The sequence below is a fragment of the Bos mutus genome, chromosome 26 (assembly GCF_027580195.1).
Source record: "Bos mutus isolate GX-2022 chromosome 26, NWIPB_WYAK_1.1, whole genome shotgun sequence".
NCBI classification, from domain to species: domain Eukaryota; kingdom Metazoa; phylum Chordata; class Mammalia; order Artiodactyla; family Bovidae; genus Bos; species Bos mutus.
The window spans coordinates 29371288-29398192 of record NC_091642.1 but is presented as its reverse complement, the minus strand read 5'-3'; the positions used below and the strand labels follow the sequence as shown (position 1 = coordinate 29398192).

The window sequence follows — 26905 nt, the reverse complement described above, 5'->3', positions numbered from 1 at the left end:
AGACGATCTCAACAGTAGTAACACTGATAAGAGGTATTGGTGGTCTAGATTAGAGTAAAATGCAAAACTAAGGTTAGATCTATTAAAATACATGACTCAAAGGAAAAATTGAAGACCTAAAATTGGCTTCAATCTATTTAAAGAAAAAAAAAGAAAAGGTGGGGATGGGAGGGATGAGTAAAATTGACTCTGAGGATTTAAGTCTGGGATAGAAAGTTGAGAAGGAAAGAGCTAGCCTAAAATGGGTGAGGATGGTAAAGAGTGCTTTAAATTTGGATATGTTGATTTTGAGACAGTTTTTTTTTAATGTGATTCCTTTTTTCTTTTTTATTCATCTCCGGGTTACTTCTGGAAACATTTTATCCAAAATACATAACATCCCTGAGATCTAACACATGAGCTTTAGTAGTATTTCATTTGACTTTTACCTACCAAGTCTGTTTTACCTACCCTTTCTGTTACTAAGTCTGCTTGTCTGCAGCTGTTATAACTCTAATGCTTCCAGTTTGAAGTTAAATCCAAAGTTGTCAGTGAGGCTTTTATTCTGCCCTTAAAAATTCTAAACTAGTGAATGCTGGGTTAAGGCATAAATATTCAAGTTAATATAAAAGGTAACAAGTTATGTAGTAGAAATATTTTAATGCTAATATTTATACACTATTGTTACTCCAGGGCTACACATACATTCTGCAAATAATTTACTATAACGAAATGTTCCATCTGAGTGTTGTGAATGAGTTGTTTTGAGCAGTCAGGTTTTTCTAGTTGGCTCAAGCTTAAGTGGTAAAATACAACTTTTATTTTTATTGAAGGAATTTTTTCCCTCAGTTTATTTTTCATTTATCTGACTTCTGTTTTTCCATTTATTAACATATTTTCTTCTGGATTTCATCTGTTTGGTTAATTTTTATTTTGACATAATTTCAGATGTACAGAAAGTTAAAAGAATAGTAAAAATAAATAAATAAAATCCCCTTATACTCTACATAGATTCTCCATATGTCAACACATTTGCTTGATCTCTGTTTATACATAAAGTGAAGTAAAGTGAAAGTCACTCAGTCGTGTCTGACTCTTTGCGACCCCATGGTCTATACAGTCCATGAAATTTTCCAGGCATACTGGAGTGGGTAACCCCTTCTCCAGTGGATCTTCCCAGCCTAGGGATTGAACCCAGGTCTCCCACATTTCAGGCAATCAGTTCAGTTCAGTCGCTCAGTTGTGTCTGACTCTTTGTGACTCCATGAACCTCAGCAAGCCAGGCCTCCCTGTCCATCACCAACTCCCGGAGTCCACCCAAACCCATGTCCATTGTGTTGGTGATGCCATCCATCTCCTCTTCTGTCATCCCCTTCTCCTCCTGCCTTCAATCTTTCCAAACATCAGGATCTTTTCAAATGAGTCAGCTCTCTGCATCAGGTGGCCAAAGTATTGGAGTTTCAGCTTCAGCATCAGTCCTTCCAATGAACACCCAGGACTGATCTCCTTTAGGATGGACTGGTTGGATCTCCTTGCAGTCCATTGCAGGCATACACATATATATTAACGGGCTTCCCGATGGCTCAGTGGCAAAGAATTTGCCTGCAATGCAGGAGGTGCAGGTTCAACCCCTGAGTTGGGAAGATCCCCTGGACGACGGCATGGCAGCTCACTCCAGTATTCTTGCCTGCTAAATCCCATGGACAGAGGAACTTGGCAGGCTACAGTCCATAGGGTTCCAAAGAGTCAAACACGACTGAAACAACTTAGCATGCACATTTATATATTAACATCAATTTATTTATTACTTTTTCTGAGCTCTTTTAAAGTTAGTTGCAGACACATGTCCTTTTACCCCTAAATATTTTCATTGTATGTTTCTAAGACCAAGGACATTCTTTTAAATAACCACAGTACAAATGACACAAATGAACTTATTTACAAGACAAAAATAAACTCACAGACATAGAAAACAAACCTAACCTAGGGTTACCAAAGGGGAAAGGGGGAGGGGTAAATTTGGAATTTGGGATTAACACTACTACCGTATATACAATAGATAAACATAAGGACCTACTATATAGCACAAGGAACTATAGTTAATATCTTATAATAACTTGTAATGGAAAAGAATCTGAAAAAGAGTAAATATAAATGTATAGCTGAATCACTTTGCTGTATACCTGAAACACTGTAAATGAACTATACTTCAGTTTAAAAAAAAAAAAAAAAACCCAGTACAGACTGTCGAAGTCAGGAAGTTGAGTGTATAAATAGACTTTGGTACATCCATACAGTGCTACTACTTGCCAATAAAAAAGAAAGAACTGCTGAAATACGAAAGAACACAAATGAATCTCACAAATGAATGTATTTTTTATGTTAGATGAGAAGACAGACTCAAACGGTTACATACTATATGATTCATTGTATGACGCCTTAGAAAAGACAGAATTATTGAGACAAAAAATAAATCAGTGATCCCTAGGGAAAGGAGTTTACTCTATCAAGGGGAATTTTGGAAGGTAATGTAACTGCTTTACATCTTGATTGTGGTAGTGGTTATATAACTTTATGGTTTTCTCAAAACTCAATAGAACTATACCCTCCCAAAAATTTGTTTTTCCACATGTTAATTTTAAAAGTAGAGAAACAGTCAGGAAATTAACATTGATACAATCTTATTAGTTCATCTATAGACTTGTTTCAAATTTTTCCAATAATTCTGATATTGTTCTTTATACAAACCTTGTATCATAATGCCCACTCAATAATTGCCTATCAAGAACAGATGAAGTAAAGGGTGGAGAAGAAAATTGTGGATATGGGCTCGATAGTCCTTACCCCGTTAGGCTCAGATCACTTATTTTTCACTATATAATTCAGTGCAGAGGAGTTTACCATCAATTTTGTTTCAGCTCCTCCCCCCACCAAATAACTTCAGATCACAGGCTGCATTCAGTTTTGTCTGTTTAGTTTTCTTTAACCTGTAACAGTTTCTTAGTCTCTCTTTGTATTTTATGACCTTGACGCTTTTTTGTTAGGTACAGACTAGAAATTTTCTAAGATTTCCCTCAATTCCGGCTAGTCTGTTGTTTCTCATGAGCAGATTGAGGTTATATGTTTTGGGCAAGGTGAGAGTTGGACTGTGAAGAAAGCTGAACACTGAAGAATTATGCTTTTGAACTGTGGTGTTGGAGAAGACTCTTGAGAGTCCCTTGGACTGCAAGGAGATTCAACCAGTCTATCCTAAAGGAGATCAGTCCTGGGTGTTCATTGGAAGGGCTGATGCTGAAGCTGAAACTCCAATACTTTGGCCACCTCATGCAAAGAGTTGACTCATTGGAAAAAACCCTGATGCTGGGAGGGATTGGGGGCAGGAGGAGAAGGGCGACAGAGGATGAGATGGCTGGATGGCATCATCGAGTTTGGGTAAACTCCGGGAGTTGGTGATGGACAGGGAGGCCTGGCGTGCTGCCATTCATGGGGTCACAGAGTCGGACACGACTGAGCGACTGAACTGAACTGAACTGAATTTGTATCATGAGTCTTACCCACATCTTTTAGTTACCCATAAGTAGAACTTAATTTAGCTTGATTGGACATAATTTACACTTGGACATAATTTAGAATTGGACATAATTTAGCTTGATATGACCAAGGGCAGTTGTGAATATTGCTTATTGGAATGCATCATAGTTAAAGATACAAGGAATAACTGTGCTACTGAACTGGGTGGTGTTGGAGAGCACAGTCTTTGAGAACCACCAAAGTGACTATCAGGTATGTTGGCTGTTTAATCATTCCCGGCCATCCTCAAGACTGTAGAGATATTAATTTCTTATTCACTGGCTTTCTGGCTCTCCTCTTCACTTTGAGGAGGGTACCTTACTCCTTGCTCCTGATAACATGACTGTTTAATGTCACTACCTCTGTTTTAAGCAACAACATAATTGAATTTTTTGAATTGACTGAATTCAGTTGATTTGTTTTCTCATGGTGGATGGTCTAGTAAAAGTAAAAAATGATTAAAAGAAGTCGGGAAAAAGAGCAAAAAATGTTGGGTTATTAAACTATGTAAAAAAGAACTAGCTGTAACAGTGTTTTTCTCCTTTTCTTGCTTGTTAATGTTAAAGTTACCTTTTTTTTTAGACAACAAAATAAATAATATGTATATCCTTTGCCCTGATTGAATGGAGAAGGGAAAGGAGCTCCTCTTCAGCTCTGTGTTCTGCTCTAAGGTAGTAATCATCCTTTAGCTCCCTTTATCTTTTAATACCTTAGACATTCTTATAATGCTCACTCAATAGTTTCCCATCTAAATCAGAAAAAAATAGAGGGTCAGGAGGAAGAAAATTGCTGATTTGGGCTAGATAGCCACTGAGCACTGAAGAATTGATGCTTTTGAACTGTGGTGTTGGACAGTACTCTTGGGAGTCCCTTGGCCTGCAAGGAGATCCAACCAGTCAATCCTAAAGGAAATCAGTCCTGAATATCCATTGGAAGGACTATGCTGAAGCTGAAGCTCCAATACTTTGGCCACCTGATTGGAAGAACTGACTCCTTGGAAAAAACCCGGATGCTGGGAAAGATTGAAGGCAGGAGGAAAAGGGGACGACAAAGGATGAGATGGTTGGATGGCTTCACTGATGGACAGGGAAGCCTGGCGTCCTGCAGTCTGTGGGATCTCAGAGAGTCGGACACAACTGAGCAACTGAACTGAACTGACTCATCGTATTAGGTTAAGATCACAGGTTTTTTTGCTATGTAATTTAGTGTAGAGAGTTTGCCATCAATTTTGTTTCATCCAAAGCACCTGTAGAGTAAAAATGTGATTTATAATGTCTTCAGTATAACAGACTTTCACCAGAAAGTAATTAAGCTTCCAACTTTATTATGATGACATTTTAAAAAAATTAATTTTAAATATAGGACCTTACGTTGAATTAAACAGGTTTAGGTTATCTGAAATGGTATTTTATTTAAAGGAGGGTGTGTAACTTCATGGACTGGGAAGTAATTACTTAACAGATTATAAGTTTAAAATTGAATACTGGCTTAATTGAATACAGTTCATTTGTATAGGAGAGTTAAAGCAGTTAGAATTCTGAAGTTATTGAGCCTCTATCCCTAGCTTGTAACATAACATTTTTTTTCTTTTTCTTTGTATTGATTTTAGGGACCTTAAATGTAAAGTGATCATTACAAATGTAAAATATCAAGTTAAACCTCATGGGAGATTTCTGGCCAGAAGGAACACCTTAGTGTGCTGGCCTATCAAGGTGTGACACAGAAGGCACACAGATGTTAGCCATAGAGGGCTTCTTGATACAAAATGCAAAAAATGTATACTATCTAAGTTTAAAACACCATTATGATCCTGTATTCAATTTCATACTTGTATGAAATTTTTCAGATAAACTCATGTTGGATATAATTTTTGGATCTGAAAGTAACTCCTCAGTTAGAATATGATGAATATATGTAATATAATGAGTAAATCAGCTGCACTTTCTAAAATACTAACATTACACACGTAACTGGATGAGAGTATGGCAACCCACTCCAGTATTCTTGTCTGGAGAATCCCATGGACAGAGGAGCCAGGCGGGCTATGTCCACAGGGTCACAAACAGTCAGACATGACTGAAGTGACTTAGCACACACTCATACATGTAATTGTGGAAAATAGAGCCCAAATAGTGTGTATTTCAGTTTTCTGTATTTTGCCTTGCAGATAGTGATTTACATGTGTTGATTACCAGATTTTTTTCAGTTTTTTAATGTGGTAAAATACACATAAAATTTATCATCTTAACCATTTTAAAAGTATAGAGTTCAGTGATATTAAATACATTCATAATGTTGTGCAACCATCACCCCCATTCATCTCCATAACTCTTTTTATCTGGTTAAACTGAAACTCTACCCATTGAACAATAATTCCTCATTCCTTCCTTCTCATAGCCCTGGTAACCAACATTGTATCTTCTGTATGTATGATTTTGAATACTCCTAAGTGTGTTATGTCAGTGGAATCATACTGTATTTATCTTTTTATGACTAGCTTATTTCACTTAGTATAATGTCTTAAAGATTCAACAATTTTGTGATATGTGTCAGAATTTCCTTCCTTTTTAAGGCTGAATATTATTCCATTGTAAGTATATACTGCATTTTACTTAACCATTCATCCATCAGCATACACTTGCATTGCTTCCATGTTTTAGCTGTTGTGGATAATGCTGCCACAAACACAGATGTACAAATATCTCTTTAAAACTCCCCTTTCAGTTCTTTTGAGTATGTACTCAGAGATGGAATTGTTGGATCATGTAGTAATTCCTTTTTTAATTCTTTGAGAAACCATAATGTTTCCCATAGCAGATATACCATTTTACATTCCCCCCAGAGATGCACAAAAGTTCCAGTTTTTCAACAGCCTCATCAATACCTGTTTTTTTGCTTGTTTGTTTTTGATAGTAGCCTACCTAATGAATGTATGGTACCTTGTAGTTTTGCTGTTCATTTGTGAAATGAGTAGTGATACTGAACATCCTTTCATGTGCTTGTTGACCATTTGTATATATTCTTGGGTAAATGTCTATTCAAGTCCTTCATCCACTTTTGAATCAGGTGGTTCTGTTTTTTGTTGTTGAGTTTTTACAACATCTGTCTATATTCTGGATGTTAATTCCTTATCAGATAAATAATTTGCAATCTTCCCCCCATTTTATGGGTTGCCTTTTTACTCTGTTGATATTTAGAACTCTGAACTTGCTTCTAACTGAATTAGTATTTCCCTCTTTTTTTTTTAAATACTTAGAACTAAATAAAAAAAATTTTTTTAAATTTTATTTTATTTTTAAACTTTACAATATTGTATTAGTTTTGCCAAATATCGAAATGAATCTGCCACACGTATACCTGTGTTCCCCATCCTGAACCCTCCTCCCTCCTCTCTCCCCATACCCTCCCTCTAGGTCGTCCCAGTGCACCAGCCCCAAGCATCCAGTATCAGTATCGTGCATCTATTTCCCTCTTTTTAAGTATTAAACATCTCATTGACATTTTAGGGTCTTCTAACTGCTTTTTGAGTTTATAGTGGCAAGAGTGGATTTTAACTGTTAAACCCTGATTAAATTTTATTGCTTTGAGCTAACTAAGCACTATTTTTAATAAAATCAAATCTGAGAAGAGAGGAAGAGAAATAACTAAATTTTTTCTAGGATCTGACTTTGAGAACTTGGATCAATCAAACTTTACTATGGTTTAAAACTAATTAAGAGGAGGCAGTAATCCTGGCTTAAGTTGTTACCAGCTAAGTATGAGTGAAGTCACCCAGTCGTGTCCGACTCTTTGCAACCCCATGGACTGTAGCCTACCAGGCTTCTCCGTCCATGGAATTTTCCAGACAAGAGTACTAGAGTGGGTTGCCATTTCCTTTTCCAGGGAGTCTTCCTGACCCAGGGATAAAACCCAGGTCTCCGGGATTGCAGGCAGATGCTTTATCCTCTGGAGCTTTTTTGTGTCCAGTGCCAACCTGCATTTCTAAAGAACGATAAACTAGACTTATAATGAATATGATCTGCTGGGCAGTGCTTAAATATAGATGAAATACTTTCCCACCTAGGTCCCTACATACATTTATTTATATACATGGGCATATGTTTTCCTTTACATAAGTGTATGTCTATATGTATATAAATCTTCATATGAACAAATACATAAATATACACGGTATTCTAGCTTACAGAATTAGAAATGTAATTCAGTTTACTCCCACAGAATAAGATTGAAGATAATGAGAACTGAATTAAAGCTTACTTTCTTTCACAGAATTCCTCAGAGAGAGAAGACTGTAATAATGGCGAACCCCCTAGGAAGATAATACCAGAGAAGAATTCACTTAGACAGGTATGAAATTCAGTCTTACTTAAAATAAAAAGCTACCAACAACAAAACAAAAGACAGGAAACCCTCAATTTGCCATTTGTTAAGTACTGGAGCTTAAATTAAGAATACTCTGAAGTTGGTCTGGCTCTCAAGCCATCAATTTCAATCAGTTAACATTGTTTTCCCAGTCATTTAAAAAATATCCTAGTTGTACAAGTACAGGGCAGTCATTTGTTTACACATAGTGAAAACAAAATCAAAGGAAAGTTTTCTTATTCAGGGAAAAATAACTTGAAATGTATCTTAAATGCAGATAGTAGATAGTTTAAACCTTACTTTTTTATTAAGATTCTTCATACGCTAAAAAATAATAAAAACCAAAAGGGATCTACCGGTAATTAAGTTAGCTCCTAAAGTCTGAGCAAATTTGTTTGCTTTTTCTGGAAGTAAAGGACAATATTAATGACAACTTTAAAATAATTTTTACTCACCACAGTGCCCCGACTCCTCAAAGGTCATACATTCTTTGAAAGTTCAATTCTGTGGTGCTCTGTTTTTAAAAACTAAAATGTTAAAAAACATTTGGTCAAAAAATAGGTTCTTCTCACTGCCTGTAGCAACCTCTAACATCTTCCATCTCCCACTGGCAGCAAAAACAAGTTCTTATAGTGTTGCCAAAGAATAGGTATGCACAAATATTTATTTTAAATATAAAATTGGAGTAGATGAGCACCAGCAGTAGTAAAAATAGTTTTAATTTACTTGCATCTATGGCATTATTCTAAGAAAAAGAAGAGATTGAATATTTGTTGCGTGCCCACTGTGAACCTGATACTTAATTTTACTTAACCCTCACAAGAACCGTGTAAAGTTGCTAGATATGATTTCCAGTTTATAGATGAAGAAAATGGAGGCCGAGAAAGATTTGATGACTTGTTTAATTAGCAAGTCAGTGATTTGAAAGATCTCAGTGTTGCCAAAGCATTTTTACTTCAGCCCTCTACCTCTAATCTGTAGACAATGTAAATTTAGGGGAAAAGTATTTGAAATCGTGACACATCGTTCTTTTATTTATGTTAAAACAATTTTGGATGCAAAATTTTTTTATAAAAATAATTGTAAGTAGAATTGAATCAGTTCAGGAAGCCTTGGTAAATAGCCAGATGATCATCAAGCATTGATATTGTTTAGTTAGAGCGTTAACTCTTGGAGATAAACACCTGATCTGTAAATCTAAATATATAGGATGAAACTGAATAAGATAAATTTGGAAGTGGAAACACTCTGCCCACTATACAGAAACAACTGTCAGAAAACAATGACATGACAAAAAGTTTTGGCAACTTTATTTAAGCTAACAAACGAATTTTCACTCTGCAAAGTTATAAATTAATTTTAATAGGCTGATCCAGATGGTCCATTTGGAAAATGGATAGGCTGATCTGTTGAAAATTAAACTAAATTTATCTCTCTCATACTTCAAACTGAAGCAAGAGAGAGAATCGTGCCTATTAAGTCCAGCACATACAGATGGACCAGCAGGTCACACATGGGACTAATCTGATTCATTTAAAAAATAAATGCATACATTATTGAATCATTTTCTACTTGCAAGATCTGTTTTGTGCAGTGTTTGAAAAAAAATTAATTTTTTTTTCATTGCTTTTTTAGCAGGTTCTCTTTACCCCATCTGCTTTAATTTAACAACCGTTTTTTAGGTTTGTTTTTATCCTCCTAGTACTCCAAAATTATTTTTCTAATATATGTCATTCAGTGTTGAGATCCAAGCTCTGGAGATTAATTAGGTCATGAGGCTTTCCCCCCTTCTTTCTTTGTAAAGGGTTTTATCTCTATTCTCTTTGTGAAGAGCATGAACTCTGTTCTTGGAAAGAGAAATGGCCTTTAGAAATGGGGAAGTAAGAGATCCTCCTGGGGCCCTCAGAGTCTTTTAGCTTCTGGGTGTTTTAACAGCCCCATGAATGCAGATTTGTAAATTTATTGCAGTGCCATCTGGTTTTTTGCTGGAACCAGATTACTGTTGGCTTGTGTCTGTCTATTGTGGTGGTCACTCCCTAGGAGCTTGCCCTCTCAATCTTAGGGATGAGTGATGAATAACAGGGGTCAATACAAGCGGGTCACAGGGCAGCTGTCCAGGACTACTCTGAACTTGATTACCCCATCACCGAGTTTTTTAATGTAGGGTATAGTATAGAAGCTGTTTAAACACCCTCTTTTCTCCATGCATAGGACAATAATGAAATGCCATTTGCTCTCCCTACCCCACCTTTAGTCAAGTTATATAGATAAAAAGATGTCAGAGCTGCCTTTTACCTCAGGTCTATATAAGCAGGATTTGCATCATGTGGCCTAGTCCCTTAACGTGACATTCTTTTGCATACTATTTCTAATGGGGTTTACCACTCTTTAACCACTGATTTTAAAATACTGTTATGTTCTAATAAATTTAGTGTTGTTTTAAACTAATTTTAGAGCTTATATATTCTAAAGTATAGTTTAATCATTGTTGATAGGATATGAACACGCCTGTTAATTTAGAGTTATTTAACTGTTAGAGGAACTGGAAGAAGTATTATCACTACAGTTCTTAAATTAAAAAGGTAAAAGGGAATATTATAAATAGCTTTATACCAAAAATTTGGCATCTTTGATGATATGGACCAATTCCTTGAAAAACACAACTTACTGATACCAAAACAAGGTGAAACAAAATTTGAAGAGCCCTATGTCTGTTGAAAAAACTGAATTATCAAAAGGCCCACATAGTTTTCTGGTGAACTCTATCAAACATTTAAGGAATAAATAACACCAAAATAGAAAACAGAGTAGAAAAGAACACTCCCTGACTTGTATTATGAGGTTACCATAACCGTAATTCTAAGACTTGAGAAAGACATTAGCAGAAAAAATATTGAAAGAGAAAGTCGGAAGACATTACTCCCTGTGTCACCAAGTTGTTTTGTATACCTGCTTTTCCATTTTATATCCAACATCAGAAGGCAGTAGAGTTGGGAGGTGGGGGGGTGGGTGGGGGGATGTAATTATTCTTTTAATTTTCTAAATTTCTGAATAATCTTCTGATCTCTTGTTATTTTTAAGTGTAAACTTTTATTTAAAAGTTGTACAGAGTAGCTACAGTTTTCTTTTTACTTTTATTCCTAGAATGTGAAGCCCAGAAAACCATAGCAACTGTGTTCATAGTACCCATATCTGCAAACAAGGGCAAAGGCCTGAGAGGATACATGAAAGTACTCATTCCTTTTTGAAAACATAGCCTTACAACATGCATACTCCTTCTTAGCTTCACATTGGTGCTAATAGGATCTGTCAACCCTGCCTTTCTCTGTAATTGAGTAAATTGTGACCTCGGTCTAATCCCTCCCCCATCCCCCATTCCTTTTGTGTATGTGTCCACTTACCATCCTGAGAACGTGGGTAGTGATAAATAAAGCATTGAGTAGAGCCGTCTCAACTCTTTGAAAGCAGCATGATGCCAGCCCTCTAGTTATATTTCTTTAAGTGTTTACGTTTTTCGGTATTCTTTCTCTTGTGTAGCTGGAACCCTGGGGATGCAAAGCCATGAGAGAGGCCAAGAAGCTAACAAAGTAGCTGTCTCCCTTGTTAGCTTGTTCCTTTATTCTTTAAAAACAAGATAAAAACCATCTGGCTCAGGGCATTACATTTTCCTCCCCCATGCACCTCTATAGATGGAGGCTTCACCTGCAGTGAGGGTTTACATTGATTAGGGAGGGAGCAGTAATTCAAGCTTCCATCCTCTTCAAGGATACTTTGCAGTCTTTAAAGGTGCTGACCCACTGAGTTAAACTGTCAAGGGAGGATAAAAAAGTATCTTCATCCCAGGAGGTAACAGCTGCCAGGTTTTCAACACCTTGCATGCTGCTGGAAAAATGTCGCAATTGTCAGCTGAAGAAAAATGACTCTGTTGTCATTTTCTGTTAATGACTGGGCCTTATAAAAGGAACTGCATAAGCCTTTTAGAAGGAATAAGTAGCTGTTTTCCTACCACCCCACCCCTCCCCTAAATTCCTATGCTGTTCTAAACATTAACTTGGAGTAGATGCACAGAAACCAGCGGTAAAGAACTTAAAACAATCCAGTGTAAGCATGGAGGTCTGATTGGCATAGGTCCTTTATACAGTTGGATGAGTAGGAGGAACAAGCACATCACTGACACAGAAAATGACATTATCATGTGTTTGAACAAAACAACAACAACAACAAAAAGTCATTCATAAGCCAGTGAACTGAGAGAAAACATACTGTATTTCTGCTCTTAGGAGGACAATTTGTTTTCAAGCAGCATCCAGATGGGTAAATACCACGACATTTCTTTTTCAAGAGAGCCACTTCCTTTATAAAAAAAAAAGAGAGAGAAACTCACTGAATTTACTTCCTTTAATAGCTCTGTAGTGTTTGTATAATATGTAATGGCATTCCCTTCTTTCTGATTTGATTGATGAGGGGGAAAGGTTTAATGAAGTCCCCCATATCAGGCTGGCAGGGTTTTTTTTCCTATTTGTTTTAGGTTAGTCATTTTAATTGTATTGAGTAATTAGAAGGTACACACAGCCAAGGGAGCTTTGTTCTGATAATTGCTCAAGAAAACCCATTCCATATCTGCCGTTGTTTTGTGTTAAGATATTTCTCCCTCTAGTGGAAATAGTAAGCACTTTGGCTTGGCAGTAGGCAAGGTGTAATTGCAATATGACAAACTGTGCTTCAGGGACTATCTTGTAAATACTTTAGTTTGGGGTTTGGCATTATTTCATTATATATGTATGTTTTTTCCCCTATGAAATTCCTACTTCTTTTTTTTCTCCTGAAGTGCTTTGGGCTTCGGATGGAAAAAAATTGCCTGAGATGTTTATTAAAAAAAAACAACACAAAAACATAGTGCATCCTGGGTAATGTTTTGCAGCTTGACTTAATTTTAGTCATCTGTTTTAATTACCTATTTATAAAAATGCTTTTGCATTTGTAGACATTATTTAATACTTCAGAAGAAGCACCTCATTTGAAATAAATAAATAAATTGTACTTCTTTTAAATAGTCCATGTAAAAGACCTTAAAGGTAATTAATGTAGGTCTCTTAAGTAAGACAAAAGTCATCTTTCCAAGTCTGATGAAGTGATTTGTTTATTTAACTTCCCACTTTGGCTGAATCCTTTAGAGTCTAATAACTTTTTTGTTTTTTAAACATGGCTTTTGCAATTTGTGTCTCGCTACAAAAACCCGTTTTCAAAAAGAAGCAATTTAATAATCAGCAGTCTTAAAATTACTTTGAGGAAGGAAGACTGTATAGGGGGTTGGCATTTTGTTTTATTTTTATTTCAGTGTAATCATTCTTTGATAAATTGTGTAATCACTGACTTAGTAGAAAAAATATTATTGAACTCCTGGGTTGCAATGACCATAAAAAGTATATTTTCATATAGAGACATAAGATACTGTGAATAAATTATAAAGGAAACAGTTTATATGCTGGTTGAAGTCCATATGGGCCCAATTTATTTTGTGTTCAGTGCTTAATCTGGATGTACCATTAAAAAGGTAGGAGGGGCTATTGTACCCAGTTGCATGAGTCCTTAAAAAAAAATCTGCCATAAGAGCAACATGGAATGAGATCAGATACAGCTTTGCATCTATTGAATGAGATTTGATAGCATCATTGTGGCATTTTTAAAGCTCAGTTTCACCTTTCCTAGATGTTGCTTTTAGTTTGCTTTCTCTGTGCTATATATATATATATATTTCTATATATATATCTGAAGGTCCCTGTATACTCCTTCCCACCCCCCAGTCACTAGCCATGTTCATTATAGTATATCTTGTTTTGCTATAGGGCTGCTGAACAGATTTCTTAAGCAGCTTTTTGCAAGGTTAAAAAAAATGCAGCCTGGTAACAAGTTTGTGTCATTTTAAATATATACCTTCTAGTAAATAAGGAGAAGTCTGGCCATCAATCCCTTTTAGTGTGTTATATGTTTCACCTGACAACTAAACCTTCTATTGATTAGCCATTACTTTGTTAGATAATCCTATGTCATTGAATCCATTGTAAAAAATTAAACTCTTTAAAATGTTTTACCCTAGCAGCAGTGTGAAAATTGAAAACTTGTTCAGAATTACAGCCTGCTTTTACAAAGCAGGTAGTTTTCAGCAAGGCATCTTACTGGTTTATGCTTATGTGCTTTATATGCTATATAAAAACGTATTAAAGTACTCCAACGCAAAGCTCTCTGCCTCTGGTTTAGCAATGAAGCTACCTTTTCAGATGTTGTGTGGAGATAGAACCTATCTTGCCTGTGGCTGTTATACTCACTAGTTTGTTTTAGCTGAAAGGAGTCTTACAATAGTAAAATACTGAAAGTAAAATATTTGATTCTTTGGCCTTTTTGTTTCATACTGATCTAAGGACTCTGACCAGTTTTAGTTTACTAATCTAGGTGACTTCCTTTGGAGAAAAAGAAGATCATATACCCATTTTACAGATGAAATGTCTAAAAAATAAAAACCTGTATATATCCTTGGGCTTCCCAGGTCGCGCTAGTGGTAAAGAACCTGCCTGCCAGTGAAGGAGACTTAAGAGACATGGGTTCAATCCCTGGGTTGGAAAGATTCCCTGAAGTAGGAAGATTCCAGTATTCTTGCCTGGAGAATCCCATGGACAAAGGAATCTCTCAGGCTACAATCCATACGGTCGCATAGAGTAAGACATGACTGAAGCGACTTAGCATGCATGCACATCCCTACTCTGGAAACTCCTACAAGTTCCTGAATCTAACTAATGTTCCCCTGAGTTGTATTATACTCATTTCTGAGGGTAAAAAAATTTTGGAGAAAAATTCGTTTTCTACCTGCCATGACTTTTTTTTTTTCTTCTTCAGAAAAATAAAATAACATTTTTATTAACTGTTCAAACCTCTGGTGCTTTATCCCCGAAATGTTAACTGCATACTTTTGTATTTTCATTGAAATAAAGATGTCATACAGAGAATTACATATATATTAATTGCATAAGTCACTGAATTTTTGACATCTTTTCAACTATGTAACCACCACCCCAATCAAGCTATAGGACATTTTCATTACCCAAGAAAGTTCCCTCATTCTCCTTTCCAACCAGTTTCCCTGTCCACAATGAATCAAACATTGATCAGCTTCCTGTCATAGATTAGTTTCACCTTGCTTGAATTGTGTATAATAGAATCATACATGTTGGGGTCTCACTCTCACTCAGCATAATGTTTATGAGATTCACTATACTGCTGTGTTTATCCAGTTGTTCATTCTCTTTTACTGTACAATATATTCCATTGAATAAATATACTACACTTTGTTTTCTTCGTTTGATAGACACTTGAGCTATTTTCATTTTTTTAAAATGAAGTTGTTATGAATGTCCTTTAAGTTTTTTTGGTGAGCATGTGTTAAATACTTTTTCATGTATTTATTGGCTATTAATATATTTTCTTAAGTATCTGGGGGTTTTTTTGCATTAAACAAATTGCATTGTCTGTCTTCAGTTGCTCAGTTGTGTCTGACTCTTTGTGACCCCACGGACTGCAGCACACCAGGCCTCCCTGTCCATCACCAACTCCCAGAGCTTGCTCAAACTCATGTCCATTGATTGAGTGGGTGATGCCATCCAACCATCTCATCCTCTGTCGTCCCCTTCTCCTCCGCCTTCAAACTTTCCCAGAATCAGGGTCTTTTCCAATGGGTCAGTTCTTCGCATCAGGTGGCCAAAATACTGGAGTTTCAGCTTCAACATCAATCCTTCCAATGAATATTCAGGAATGATTTCCTTTAGGATGGTCTGGTTGGATCTCCTTGCAGTCCAAGGGACTCTCAAGAGTCTTATCCAACACCACAGTTCAAAAGCATCAGTTCTTCAGTGCTCAGCTTTCTTTATAGTCCAACTCTCACATCTATACGTGACTACTGGAAAAACCATAACCTTAACTAGATGGACCTTTGTTGGCAAAGTAATGTCTCTGCTTTTTAATATGCCATCTAGGTTGGTCATAACTTTCCTTCCAAGGAGTAAACGTCTTTTAATTTCATGGCTGCAGTCACCATCTGCAGTGATTTTGGACCCCCCAAGAGTAAAATCTGTCACTGTTTGCATCATTTCCCCATCTATTTGCCATGATGTGATGGGACCAGATGCCATGATCTTAGTTTTCTGAATATTGAGCTTTAAGCCAGCTTTTTCACTCTCCTCTTTCACTTTCATCAAGAGGCTCTTTAGTTCTTCGCTTTCTGCCATAAGTGTGGTGTCATCTGCATATCTGAGGTTATTGATGTTTCTCCCTGCAATCTTGATTCCAGCTTGTGCTTCATCCAGCCCAGTGTTTCTCATGATGTACTCTGCATATAAGTTAAATAAGCAGGGTGACAATATACAGCCTTGACATACTCCTTTCCTGATTTGGAGCCAGTCTCTTGTTCCATGTCCAGTTCTAATTTGCTTCCTGATCTGCGTATAGGTTTCTCAAGAGGCAGGTCAGGTAGTCTGATATTCCCATCTCTTTAAGAATTTTCCACAGTTTATGGTGATCCACACAGTCAAAAGCTTTGGCATAGTCAATAAAGCAGAAATAGATGTTTTTCTGGAATTCTCTTGCTTTTTCGATGATCCAGCGGATGTTGGCAATTTGATCTCTGGTTCCTCTGCCCTTTCTAAAACCAGCTTGAACACCTGAAAGTTCACAGTTCACGTACTGTTGAAGCCTAGCTTGGAGAATTTTGAGCATTACTTTGCTAGCGTGTGAGATGAGTGCTATTGTGCTGTAGTTTGAGCATTCTTCAGAAAAGGCAATGGCAACCCACTCCAGTACTCTTGCCTGGGAAGTCCCATGGATGGAGGAGCTTGGTTAGGTTACAGTCTACGGGGTTGCGAAGAGTTGGACATGACTGAGTGACTTCGCTTTCACTTTCACGCATTGGAGAAGGAAATGGCAACCCACTCCAGTATTCTTGCCTGGAGAATCCCAGGGACAGGAGTCTGGTGGGCTGCCATCTATGGGGTCGCACAGAGTTGCACACGACTGAAGCGACTTAGCAGCAGTAGCAGTTGAGCATTCTTTGGCATTGCCTTTCTTTGGGATTGGAGTGAAAAATGACCTTTTCCAGTCCTGTGGACACTGCTGAGTTTTCCAAATTTGCTGGCATATTGAGTGCTGCATTTTCACAGCATCATCTTTTAGGATTTGAAATAGTTCAACTGGAATTCCATCACCTCCACTAGCTTTGTTTGTAGTGATGCTTCTTAGGCCCACTTGACTTCGCATTCCAGGATGTCTGGCTCTAGGTTCAAACCATCGTGATTATCTGGGTCATGAAGATCTTTTTTGTCTATCTTAGTTCTAGATAACAGACCTTTGTCAGATATGTGTTCTGAATATCTTCTCACAATCTGTATGTTGCCTGTTTATTCATGGTGTGTTTTTGATGAGAAGTTTCTGATTTTTGAATGAAGTTCAGTCAGTTAACCCGTACCTTCTAGATTTTACTCCAGAAGCTTTATAAAATTTAGCTTTTACCTTGAATTCTGGCCCATTTCAAATTAATTCTTAAGTGTGCTGTGAGATAAAGTTTGAGGCTCATTATTTTCCCATACTTTTTTTGGACTGAAAATTATTAAGATAGTTTATTTCTTCCTTCAGTTTATTATTAACATTTTAGTGTACTTACTTTCTGATTTGTTTGCTTGGCTAGTGATTTTAGTATTTATTTGTTTAATTATTATTTATATTTTTATTAAAATACAGTTGATGTATTTCATACCATACTATAATAAGTTACAGGTGTACAGTATAGTGATTCACAGTTTTTAAAGGTTATACTACATTTATACTTACTATAAAATTTTGGCTATATTCCCTGTGTTGTACAATCCCCATACTTTTTTTATTCACTTGTTTTGGAACCATTGCTGAAAAGACTTTCCTTTCCTCCATTGAATTACATGGGTGCCTTTGTCAGAAATCAGTTGGCTGAACAAATGTAGTCTATTTCTGAACCTCCTGGAAAGGAGGCTGCTTGCTGCTGTATGCAGAGCAAAGGGTATCAGTGGCTGAGGCCCTGACCAACTCCTACTTCATGTCCCTGCTTGACACAGAAGATGAGTTCAAGGTCTTCTGTTTTTTAGAGGTGTCTATCCTTGCACTGAACTCTGCACTGTCTTGATTATTGTAGCTTTGTTGGAATCAGGTAGTGTGAGTCCTCCACATTTTTATTTTTAATATGGTTTTGGCTATAGTTACTTTACACTTCTATATAAATTTTAGAATCGTTAGAATTTCTATTAAAAAGAAGTCTGTGGGGTGTTGATTTGGATTTTTTTTGAAACTCAAATATCTATTTGCATAGAATTAACTGCTCAATAATAAGAGTCTTCCAGTGTGCAGACATGGTCTGTATCTCCATTTGTCTTTTAAAATTTTTCTAAGCCTTTTTTTTTCGGTTTTCAGTGTACATTTTGTGTATGTAGTTTGTTAGATTTATTCCTAAGTATTTAATGTTTTTCAGTGCTATTATAAACTTTTCTCGTTCTCTGATTGTTGTTAGAGTATATAAATGCAGTTGGTTTTTGACAGTTGTCTTTGTTTCCTATCATTTATGAATAAAGAGAATTTTTTTCTTTTCCAACTTGGCCTTTTGTTTCTTTTTTCTTTATTTGAATTGCTAAGGCCTCCATATAATGTCAAATAGATGTGGTAAAGGACATCTTTGCTTTGTTCCCAGGCGTGAGAGTTTTAAATAGTCTTTCACCACTAAGAATGATGTTAGTTGAAATTTTTTACATGCCCTTTATGGGATTGAAGAAGTTCCCATTTATTTCTAGCTTGCTGAGGTATTTTTTTTTTAATTATAAATTGGTGTTTAATTTTGTTAAATGCACCTCCCATTCTGTTAATATGGAGAATGACATCAGTTGACTTTGTTAAGAAGTTTTGTGTCTCTGTCCATAAGGGATATTAGTTTGTAGTTTTTTTTTTTTTTTTCTGATATCTTTGTTGTGATGTTCTTCTTCCTTACTGTTTAATAGAATTCACCAGTAACACTGTCTGGCCCAGAAGTTTTCTTTGTGGGAAGATTTTTTTTTTTAAATTTTATGTGTAGTGTACTGTGCTTAATTGCTCAGTCATGTCCAGCTCTTTGCAACACCATGGACTACAGTCTGTCAGGCTCCTATGTCCACGGGGATTCTCCAGGTAAGAATGCTGGAATGGGTTGCCATGCCCTCCTCCTTGGGATCTTCCCAAGCCAGGAATCAAACCCAGGACTCCCACATTGCAGGCTGATTCTTTACTGCCTGAGCCACCAGGGAAGCCATTTATGTGTAATAGTTTCTAATAATTTCAACTTCCTTAATAGTTATAGAGCTGTCTGTTGTTAATTTAGTCGCTAAGTCATGTCCAACTCTTTTACAACCCCATAGCCCACTAGGTTCCTCTGTCTGTGACTGGAGTGGGTTGCCATTTCCTTCCCCAGGGGATCTTCCTGACCCAGGGATTGAACTGCGTCTCCTGCATTGGTAGGCAGAGTCTTTACCAGTGAGCCACCAGGGAAGCCCCTATAGAACTGTCTAGATTTTCTGTTTCTTATTCTGTCAGTTTTGGTCATTTGTATCTTTCAAGAAATGTATCCTATTTTATTCAACAGATTGTAATCTATTAATATCTTTTATTTTATTTTAATACTCATCCATTTTGTCAAATGAGAGCCCATTTAGGCTGGCATCTGTGCCCCTATGATATATGTCCATCGTTTCCTGAGTATTTCCAGGTTTGTTTTGTATTTATTCTGTCCATTCCAGTAATCAACCATTTCTCCAGGGAGCTATGGCTCCTTGTAGTGCAGAATTGTATTTAGAAGCCAGGATTTAAATGTTAACTTTTATTTTATATCTGTATTATATATTTTGAAAATCATGAGTTCACATTGATAGCTCCAGTTCCAATACAGTGTCAACAGGGTTTGTTTTAGGTTTTTCCCTTTTCATATTTGTAATTCTCCTTTAATGATAAGAAACCCGGTTTGAGTTTTTTCCTCTTAGCACTTTAAAAAATCCTGTTCCTTGGGAGCTCCCTGGTGGTCCAGTGGTTAGCACTTGGCACTTTCACTGCCAAGGGTTCAGTTCAATCCCTGCCACGAGGTGCAGCACCCCCTGCAAAAAAAAAAAAAATTTATTCCTTTGTCTTCTAGACTTCACTGTTTTGGGTGAAAAATCTGCCATTATTTACATTGTTGCTCCCATATATATGGCATCCCCTTTTTCTTTGGCTGCTTTTAAGGTTTTGTTTTTGTTACTGATTTTCAGCAGTTTTGACTGTCTTGGACCTAGGTTTTATTTTCTGATATTTAGGGGTTTTTGTATTTAATCTTTTGGGGTTTACTGTTCTTATAGTAGCAAGCCAATGGTTTTCACCAAAATTTGAGAAATAGTTGGTCACTATTTTTATAACTTTCTGTGCCCCATTTTTGCCTCTCTTCTGGGTCTCCAATTCCATGATATTAGATCATTGAAAATTGCCCCACAGGTGACTGAGACTCTGTTCTTTTTTTTGCTTTTACCCTTTCTATGCTTCACATTATTTCAGTTGATCTGTTTTTTAAGTTCATTGGCCTTTTTTTGTGCCATCTCCAACCTGCTTTTAAGCTCATCCAGTAAATTTTTAATTTCAGGTAACATATTCATCCATTCTAGAATTTGTTTGGCTTATTTTATTTTATTTTAATGGTGAAAATTTCCATCTGTTTACTCACTGTGATTGTATTTTTCCTTAAGTTGTTGAACATATTTGTTATAGCTTCTGTAGAACCTTTATGAACTGATTGCCATCACTAGATCATCTCGTGGTCATTTTCTGTTGATTTCTTTTTCTCTTTACTATGGCTCCCTTTTCTTCTTCTCATGTCTAGTAGTTTTTATTGTTTACCGGACATTATAAACAATACATTGTGGAGACTCTGGTTTCTTTTATCTTCCTCTGTTTATCTTACTGGCTGATCACTGTGACTTCATAGAGTCTGGTTTTATGTTTGTTAGGGCAGGTGTGTTTTGGTTTTGCCCTTAGTCCTGAGGCATTATCCCTTAGTCCTCAAGACTTACTCTTTAGTCTGAATGCAGGGTCTTTCTAAGCTTTCATTAGAAAGTTTGATGTGCTTATGAAGCTCCTCTAAACTCACATTCAAAACCCTGTGTCTCCTCATGGGCAGCAGCTGGAATCTCTTTTCATATCTTTCAGTCTTCTAGCTATTACTTTATTTTGGAATATTTGGAGTCTCTCATTCGTGTAAGTAATTTGAAGGTTAGCCGTAGATTTGAGAGAAATTTATATGCATGTTTTGATGCTTCCTCCTTGCCAGAGGAAGGACTGGCTCTTTCTGTTTTCTATTTTTCTTCTCAATTTCGAGCCACTGCGGCTGCCCTGAACTCCCCAAGCCAATAGACTGTCTTTCTAATTGAAGTTTTAGCCATCCTGCATCAAATAGCCTAGTGAGTACCCTCATGGAAAAAGCACGTAAACATGGATCTTACTAAGTGTGATTCTCCTCTTTCTCAGTCCTATTCTTCCCCCAATTTCTGCCTACTTTTGGTGAACCTGTAGTGCTTTTGTTTTTTGTTTTTGTTTTTTTTTTGAATATTTTTTCCATGGTTTATAATTGTTATCTGAGAAGAGTTAATTTAATACAAACAAACATCTCTGCCATTATTGGAACTAGTACTCTTTGGCTTAAAGTTTTATTTTATTTAGTATATACCAATTGCTTCATAAATGTCTTAAGAACACAGTTTAAAAATTGTATTGTCTGTACATGAATAGTTTGTGGTATTAGCAATTGTGAAAAAGTACTGAACCCTGAGTCCAGATGTACATGTGCCAATAGTGCCTGTACACTAATGTCAAATGATCCAGTTTATTCTTTTAAAATATGTGTTTGAAATAATTTCAACTTAAATAATATAAGAATAAAACAATTAAGTGGATAAATTTTTAAAAATTTAACTTGTTTAAATGGAAACTCAAATTTATAATGTCATTTTCTCTATTTTCTTAAATTTTATTCTTATCTATCTGCTCTTTTCCAAAGAATGATAGTTGACCAAAAATGAATTATTTAAAATATCTGTGTCCATTGCAAATATAAATAAGTACATAAATGAATAAGCAGATAAACGGAAGAACTCATAGCTCTCCCTTCAGAAGAATCCCAATTAATTAATGTAGAAGGAAAGAGAACACCATTAGGACGCAACAGTAAAAATGACCATAGGCAAGATCTAACAATATGCTAATATTAGTATGCAAAAATTGAAGCAGCAAAAATTGAAGCAAAATATTTGCATAGTCTTAAAGTATTTTCCTCAGTATATTTAGTAATTTCTAGACGAAAAATGTTAAGCTAATGATAGAGAATCTTGTTAGACACAATCTTAGGCAAATGGTCAAGGTTAACATCAGTATTTCTGAATACTCAGCAGTTTGGTGCATTGAGAACAGTACCTCACCTCTATGGTATCCTTCCCAATAATGTACAACCTCATTCTGATCTTGAGGAAACATGAGACAAGCCCAAACTGAGGGACATTCTATAGATTAATCAGTACTCTTCAGCAGTGTCAGAATCATGAAAGATAAACAAAGACGGGGAAATTGTCACAGATTAGAGGAGACTAAGGATACCTGGCAACTAAATGCAATATGGGATCTTGAATTAGATCCTGAACGGAAGAAGAATGTTAGTGAAAAAACTGGTGAAAGTCAAGTAAGTTCTTAACTTTGTATTGTACCAAGGTTAATTGGTTTATTTTGATAAATATTCTCTGGTTGTGTAAGTCTTCAATGTAAAGGGAAGCTGGGAAAGGCTGTACAGGAACTCATATCTATTTTGCAACTGTTCTATAAATCTAGAATTTTAGAAAATTGATATTTTCTTATTATTGGTTATGAGATCACCTGTGTCTTAAGACTTTTCTCTTTAATTTCAACACATATGTGTATATCAAGAGTTCTCAAAGAGTATTCTTAGACCAGTAACGTTAACATCAGCTGGGGACTTGTTAAAAATGCAAGTTCTCAGAAGCTCCGGGGATGGGACCCGGCAATCTGTATTTTAAGAAGTCCTCCAGATGATTCCCATGGGCACTAATGTTTGAGAGCTGTGACTTATACTTTCAGTAAAAACATAAGACTAGAAGGAAACATTTTAATCAATATATTGGCCAGTTGTATTACAATAAAGTATCAGTTCAATTCAGTTGCTCAGTCCTGTCCAACTCTTTTAGACCCCATGGACTGCAGCATGCCAGACCTCCCTGTCCATCACCACTCCCGGAGCTTGCTCAAACTAATGTTCATTGAATCAGTGATGCCATCCAACCATCTCATCCTCTGTCGTCGTCTTCTTTTCCTGCCTTCAATCTTTCCCAGCATCAGGGTCTTTTCCAATGAGTCAGTTCTTTGCATCAGATGGCTAAAGTATTGGAGTTTCAGCTTCAACATCAGTCCTTCCAATGAATACTCAGGACTAATTTCCTTTAGGATGAACTGGTTGGATCTCCCTGCAGTCCAGGGGACTCTCAAAAATCCTTTCCATCACCACAGTTCAAAAGCATCAGTTCTTTGGTGCTCAGCCTTCTTTATGGTCCAATTCTCACATCCATACATGACTACTGGAAAAACCATAGCTTTGACCAGACGGACCTTTGTCAGCAAAGTAATGTCTCTGCTTTTTAATATGCTGTCTAGGTTGGTCATAGCTTTTCTTCCAAGGGGCAAGCGTCTTTTAATTTCATGGCTGCAGTCACCATCTGCAGTGATTTTGGAGCCCAAGAAAAAAGGTCTCTCACTGTTTCCGTTGTTTCCCCATCTATTTGCCATGATGTGATGGGACCAGATGCCATGATCTTCATTTTTTGAATGTTGAATTTTAAGCCAGTTTTTTTCACTTTCCTCTATCATTTTCATCAAGAGGCTCTTCAGTTCCTCTTTGGTTTCTGCCATAAAGGTGGTGTCATCTGCATTTCTGAGGTTATTGATATTTCTCCCGGCAATCTTGATTCCAGCTTGTGCTTCATCCAGCCCGGCATTTCACATGGTGTATTCTGCATATAAGTTAAATAAGCAGGGTAACAATATACAGTCTTGACATACTCCTTTCCCTATTTGGAACCAGTCCATCGTTCCATGTCCAGTTCTAACTTGCTTCTTGACCTGCATACAAATTTCTCAGGAGACAGGTAAGATGGTCTGGTATTCCCACCTCTTTTAAGAATATTCCACAGTTTGTTATGATCCACATAGTCAAAAGCTTTGGCATAGTCAATAAAGCAGAAGTAGATGTCTTTCTGGAACTCTCGTTTTTTTCTATGACCCAACGGATGTTGGCAATTTGATCTCTGGTTCCTCTGCCTTTTCTAAGTCCAGCTTGAACATCTGAAAGTTTTCGGTTCATGTACTATTGAAGCTTTGCTAACCAACGTTTTTGCTTTTTTTTAATTATGGTAAACTACATGTAACATTTACCACTTTAATTAGTTTTAAATATGCAGTTCACGGTATTAAATACATTCACATTGTTGTATAATAGCCAGCACCACCCATCCTCATAACTTTTAACATCTTGTAAAACTGAAATGCTGTACTCACTAAACAGTAACTCCTTATTCCCTCCTTCTCCCAGCTAGTTGAAACCACTATTTTACTTTCTGTCTCTATGATTTTGACTAAGTGGAATCATGCAGTATTTGTCTTTTTGTGACTGGGTTATTTCACATAGCATACTGTCCTTAGGTTTCATCCATGTTATAGTGTATGTCAGAATTTCTTTTTAAGACTGAATACTGTTCCACTATATGTATGTACCACATTTTGCTTATGCATTTATCTGTTAGTGGACATTTGTGGATATTAGCTATTGTGGATAATGCTGCCATGAATGTGGGTGTACAAATATCTCATAAAGACTCCACTTTCAGTTCTTCATATACCCAGAATTGTAATTACTGGATCATATGGTAATTCTGTTTTTAATTTTTTGAGGAATCGCTACTGTATTGTTGTTGTTTTTTTTTTCCACCTTGGCTATACCATTTTGCATTCCCACTAACAGTGCACAGGGGTTCCAGTTTCTCCACATTTTCACTAACACTTGTTTTCTGGTTTTGTTTTGTTATTAGTAACTATCCTGATGGATATAAGGTGGTAACATATTGTAGTTTTGATTTGCATTCCTCTCATGATCAGTCATGTTGAGCATCGTTTCATGTGCTTTTTAACCATATGTATATCTTCTCAGATAATCTCTATTTTGCTTCCCTGGTGGTTCACATGGTAAAGAATCTGCTTGCAATGCAGGAGACCCGGGTTTGATCTCTGGGTTGGGAAGATCCCCTGGAGGGGGGCATGGCAACCCACTCTAGTATTCTAGCCTGGAGAATCCCCATGGACAGAGGAGCCTGGTAGGCTACAGTCCATGGGGGTCTGACTAAGCACAGCACAATCTCTGTTCAAGTCCTTTGCCCATTCTGAATAGTTGACACCTCTACCTTTCATATATACGGTGAAGTCACTACTGCTCACACACTTGTTCATGGCACATCAGTGGCACTTTTGGGCTGTCGCTTTCTTCCCCATGTCTGCCTTGTCCCTCAGCTCCCATAAATGTAGAATTTACACATAGGATCTATTTGTGTGTTGATTTTTAGAAATGGGGCAGAATTTGAAAACTGCATGACAGTATTTCAGTACCTAAACTTATTTCAAAAAAATTCTCTTTGCAGACATACAACAGCTGTGCCAGACTCTGCTTAAATCAAGAGACAGTATGTCTAGCAAGCACTGCTATGAAGACTGAAAATTGTGTGGCCAAAGTAAGTAATATTACACATTAATATATGTTATGTCACATCATAACAATGGTTTATCTATAGATATCTTTACTCAATAACTAAAGAGTATTATAGAATTGTTAAAAAGAATACAGCAGGCATCATTATGTTCAAAGCAGATTGCAAGTTGGAGTTTCTATCTCTTCAGTCGCAGCAGAATTTTTTGATTGTGTTCTCTGGTCACACTTTAGTCTAATTCACATTTGTTGCTTGACACTAATTACGGTTTATTACAAATAAGATTTGTGTGGGATATCCCTAGCAGTCCAGTGTTTAAGACTCCAAGCTTCAACTGAAGGGGCACAGGTTCGATCGCTAGTTGGGGAACTAAACATTCTGTGTGTCAGTTCAGTTCAGTTTGGTCACTCAGTCATGTCCAACTCTTTGAGACCCCATGGACTGCAGCACACCAGGCCTCCCTGTCTGTCACCAACTCCTGCAGCTCGCTCAAACTCACGTCCATCGAGTCAGTGATGCCATCCAGCCATCTCCTCCTCTGTCGTCCCCTTCTCCTGCCTTCAGTCTTTTCCAGCATCAGGGTCTTTTCAAATGAGTCAGCTCTTCACATCGGGTGGGCAAAGTATTGGAGTTTCAGCTTCAGCATCAGTCCTTCCAATGAACACCTAGGACTGATCTCCTTTAGGATGGACTGGTTGGATCTCCTTGCAGTCCAAGGGACTCTCAAGAGTCTTCTCCAACACCACAGTTCAAAAGCATCAATTCTTCAGCACTGAACTTTCTTTATAGTCCACCTCTCACATCCATACATGAATACTGGAAAAACCATAGCTTTGACTAGATGGACCTTTGGCCAGAAAAAAAAAAAGACTTGTGTTTAAAAAAATACAATTATTTTCATAAGTCCATTGGTGGTTTTAAAATGTAATTGAGTATAGAGTATACCTTTGTAGGATTGTGAAATATACTATAGAAAATCTAGTTATTTTATTTGACTATTAATATTTATTGAGTAGCTATTGATAAATATATTGCTTTGGAGGTCTTGATCTGACTGGACAAGTATGTTTAATCATGCATATGGAACCACTTGTTTCTCATGTATAAATGTTTGCTGTATCAATAGA

General features: G+C 36.7%; 1 protein-coding gene across 10 annotated transcripts in view; it reads left to right on the top strand.

Annotated features, from left to right (window-relative positions):
• BTRC (beta-transducin repeat containing E3 ubiquitin protein ligase) overlaps positions 1-26905 on the top strand; it is a 174628-nt gene that overhangs the window by 86280 nt on the left and 61443 nt on the right. For 6 of the 10 annotated variants that reach the window (XM_005888093.2, XM_005888091.3, XM_070363963.1 and 3 more), the window contains 2 exons: positions 7819-7896; positions 25713-25802. In XM_005888093.2, coding sequence (XP_005888155.1) covers positions 7819-7896; positions 25713-25802 — 168 coding nt within the window. The remainder of the gene's footprint in view (positions 1-7818; positions 7897-25712; positions 25803-26905) is intronic. The other 4 variants (XM_070363967.1, XM_005888092.3, XM_070363965.1 and 1 more) reach the window with 1 other exon arrangement.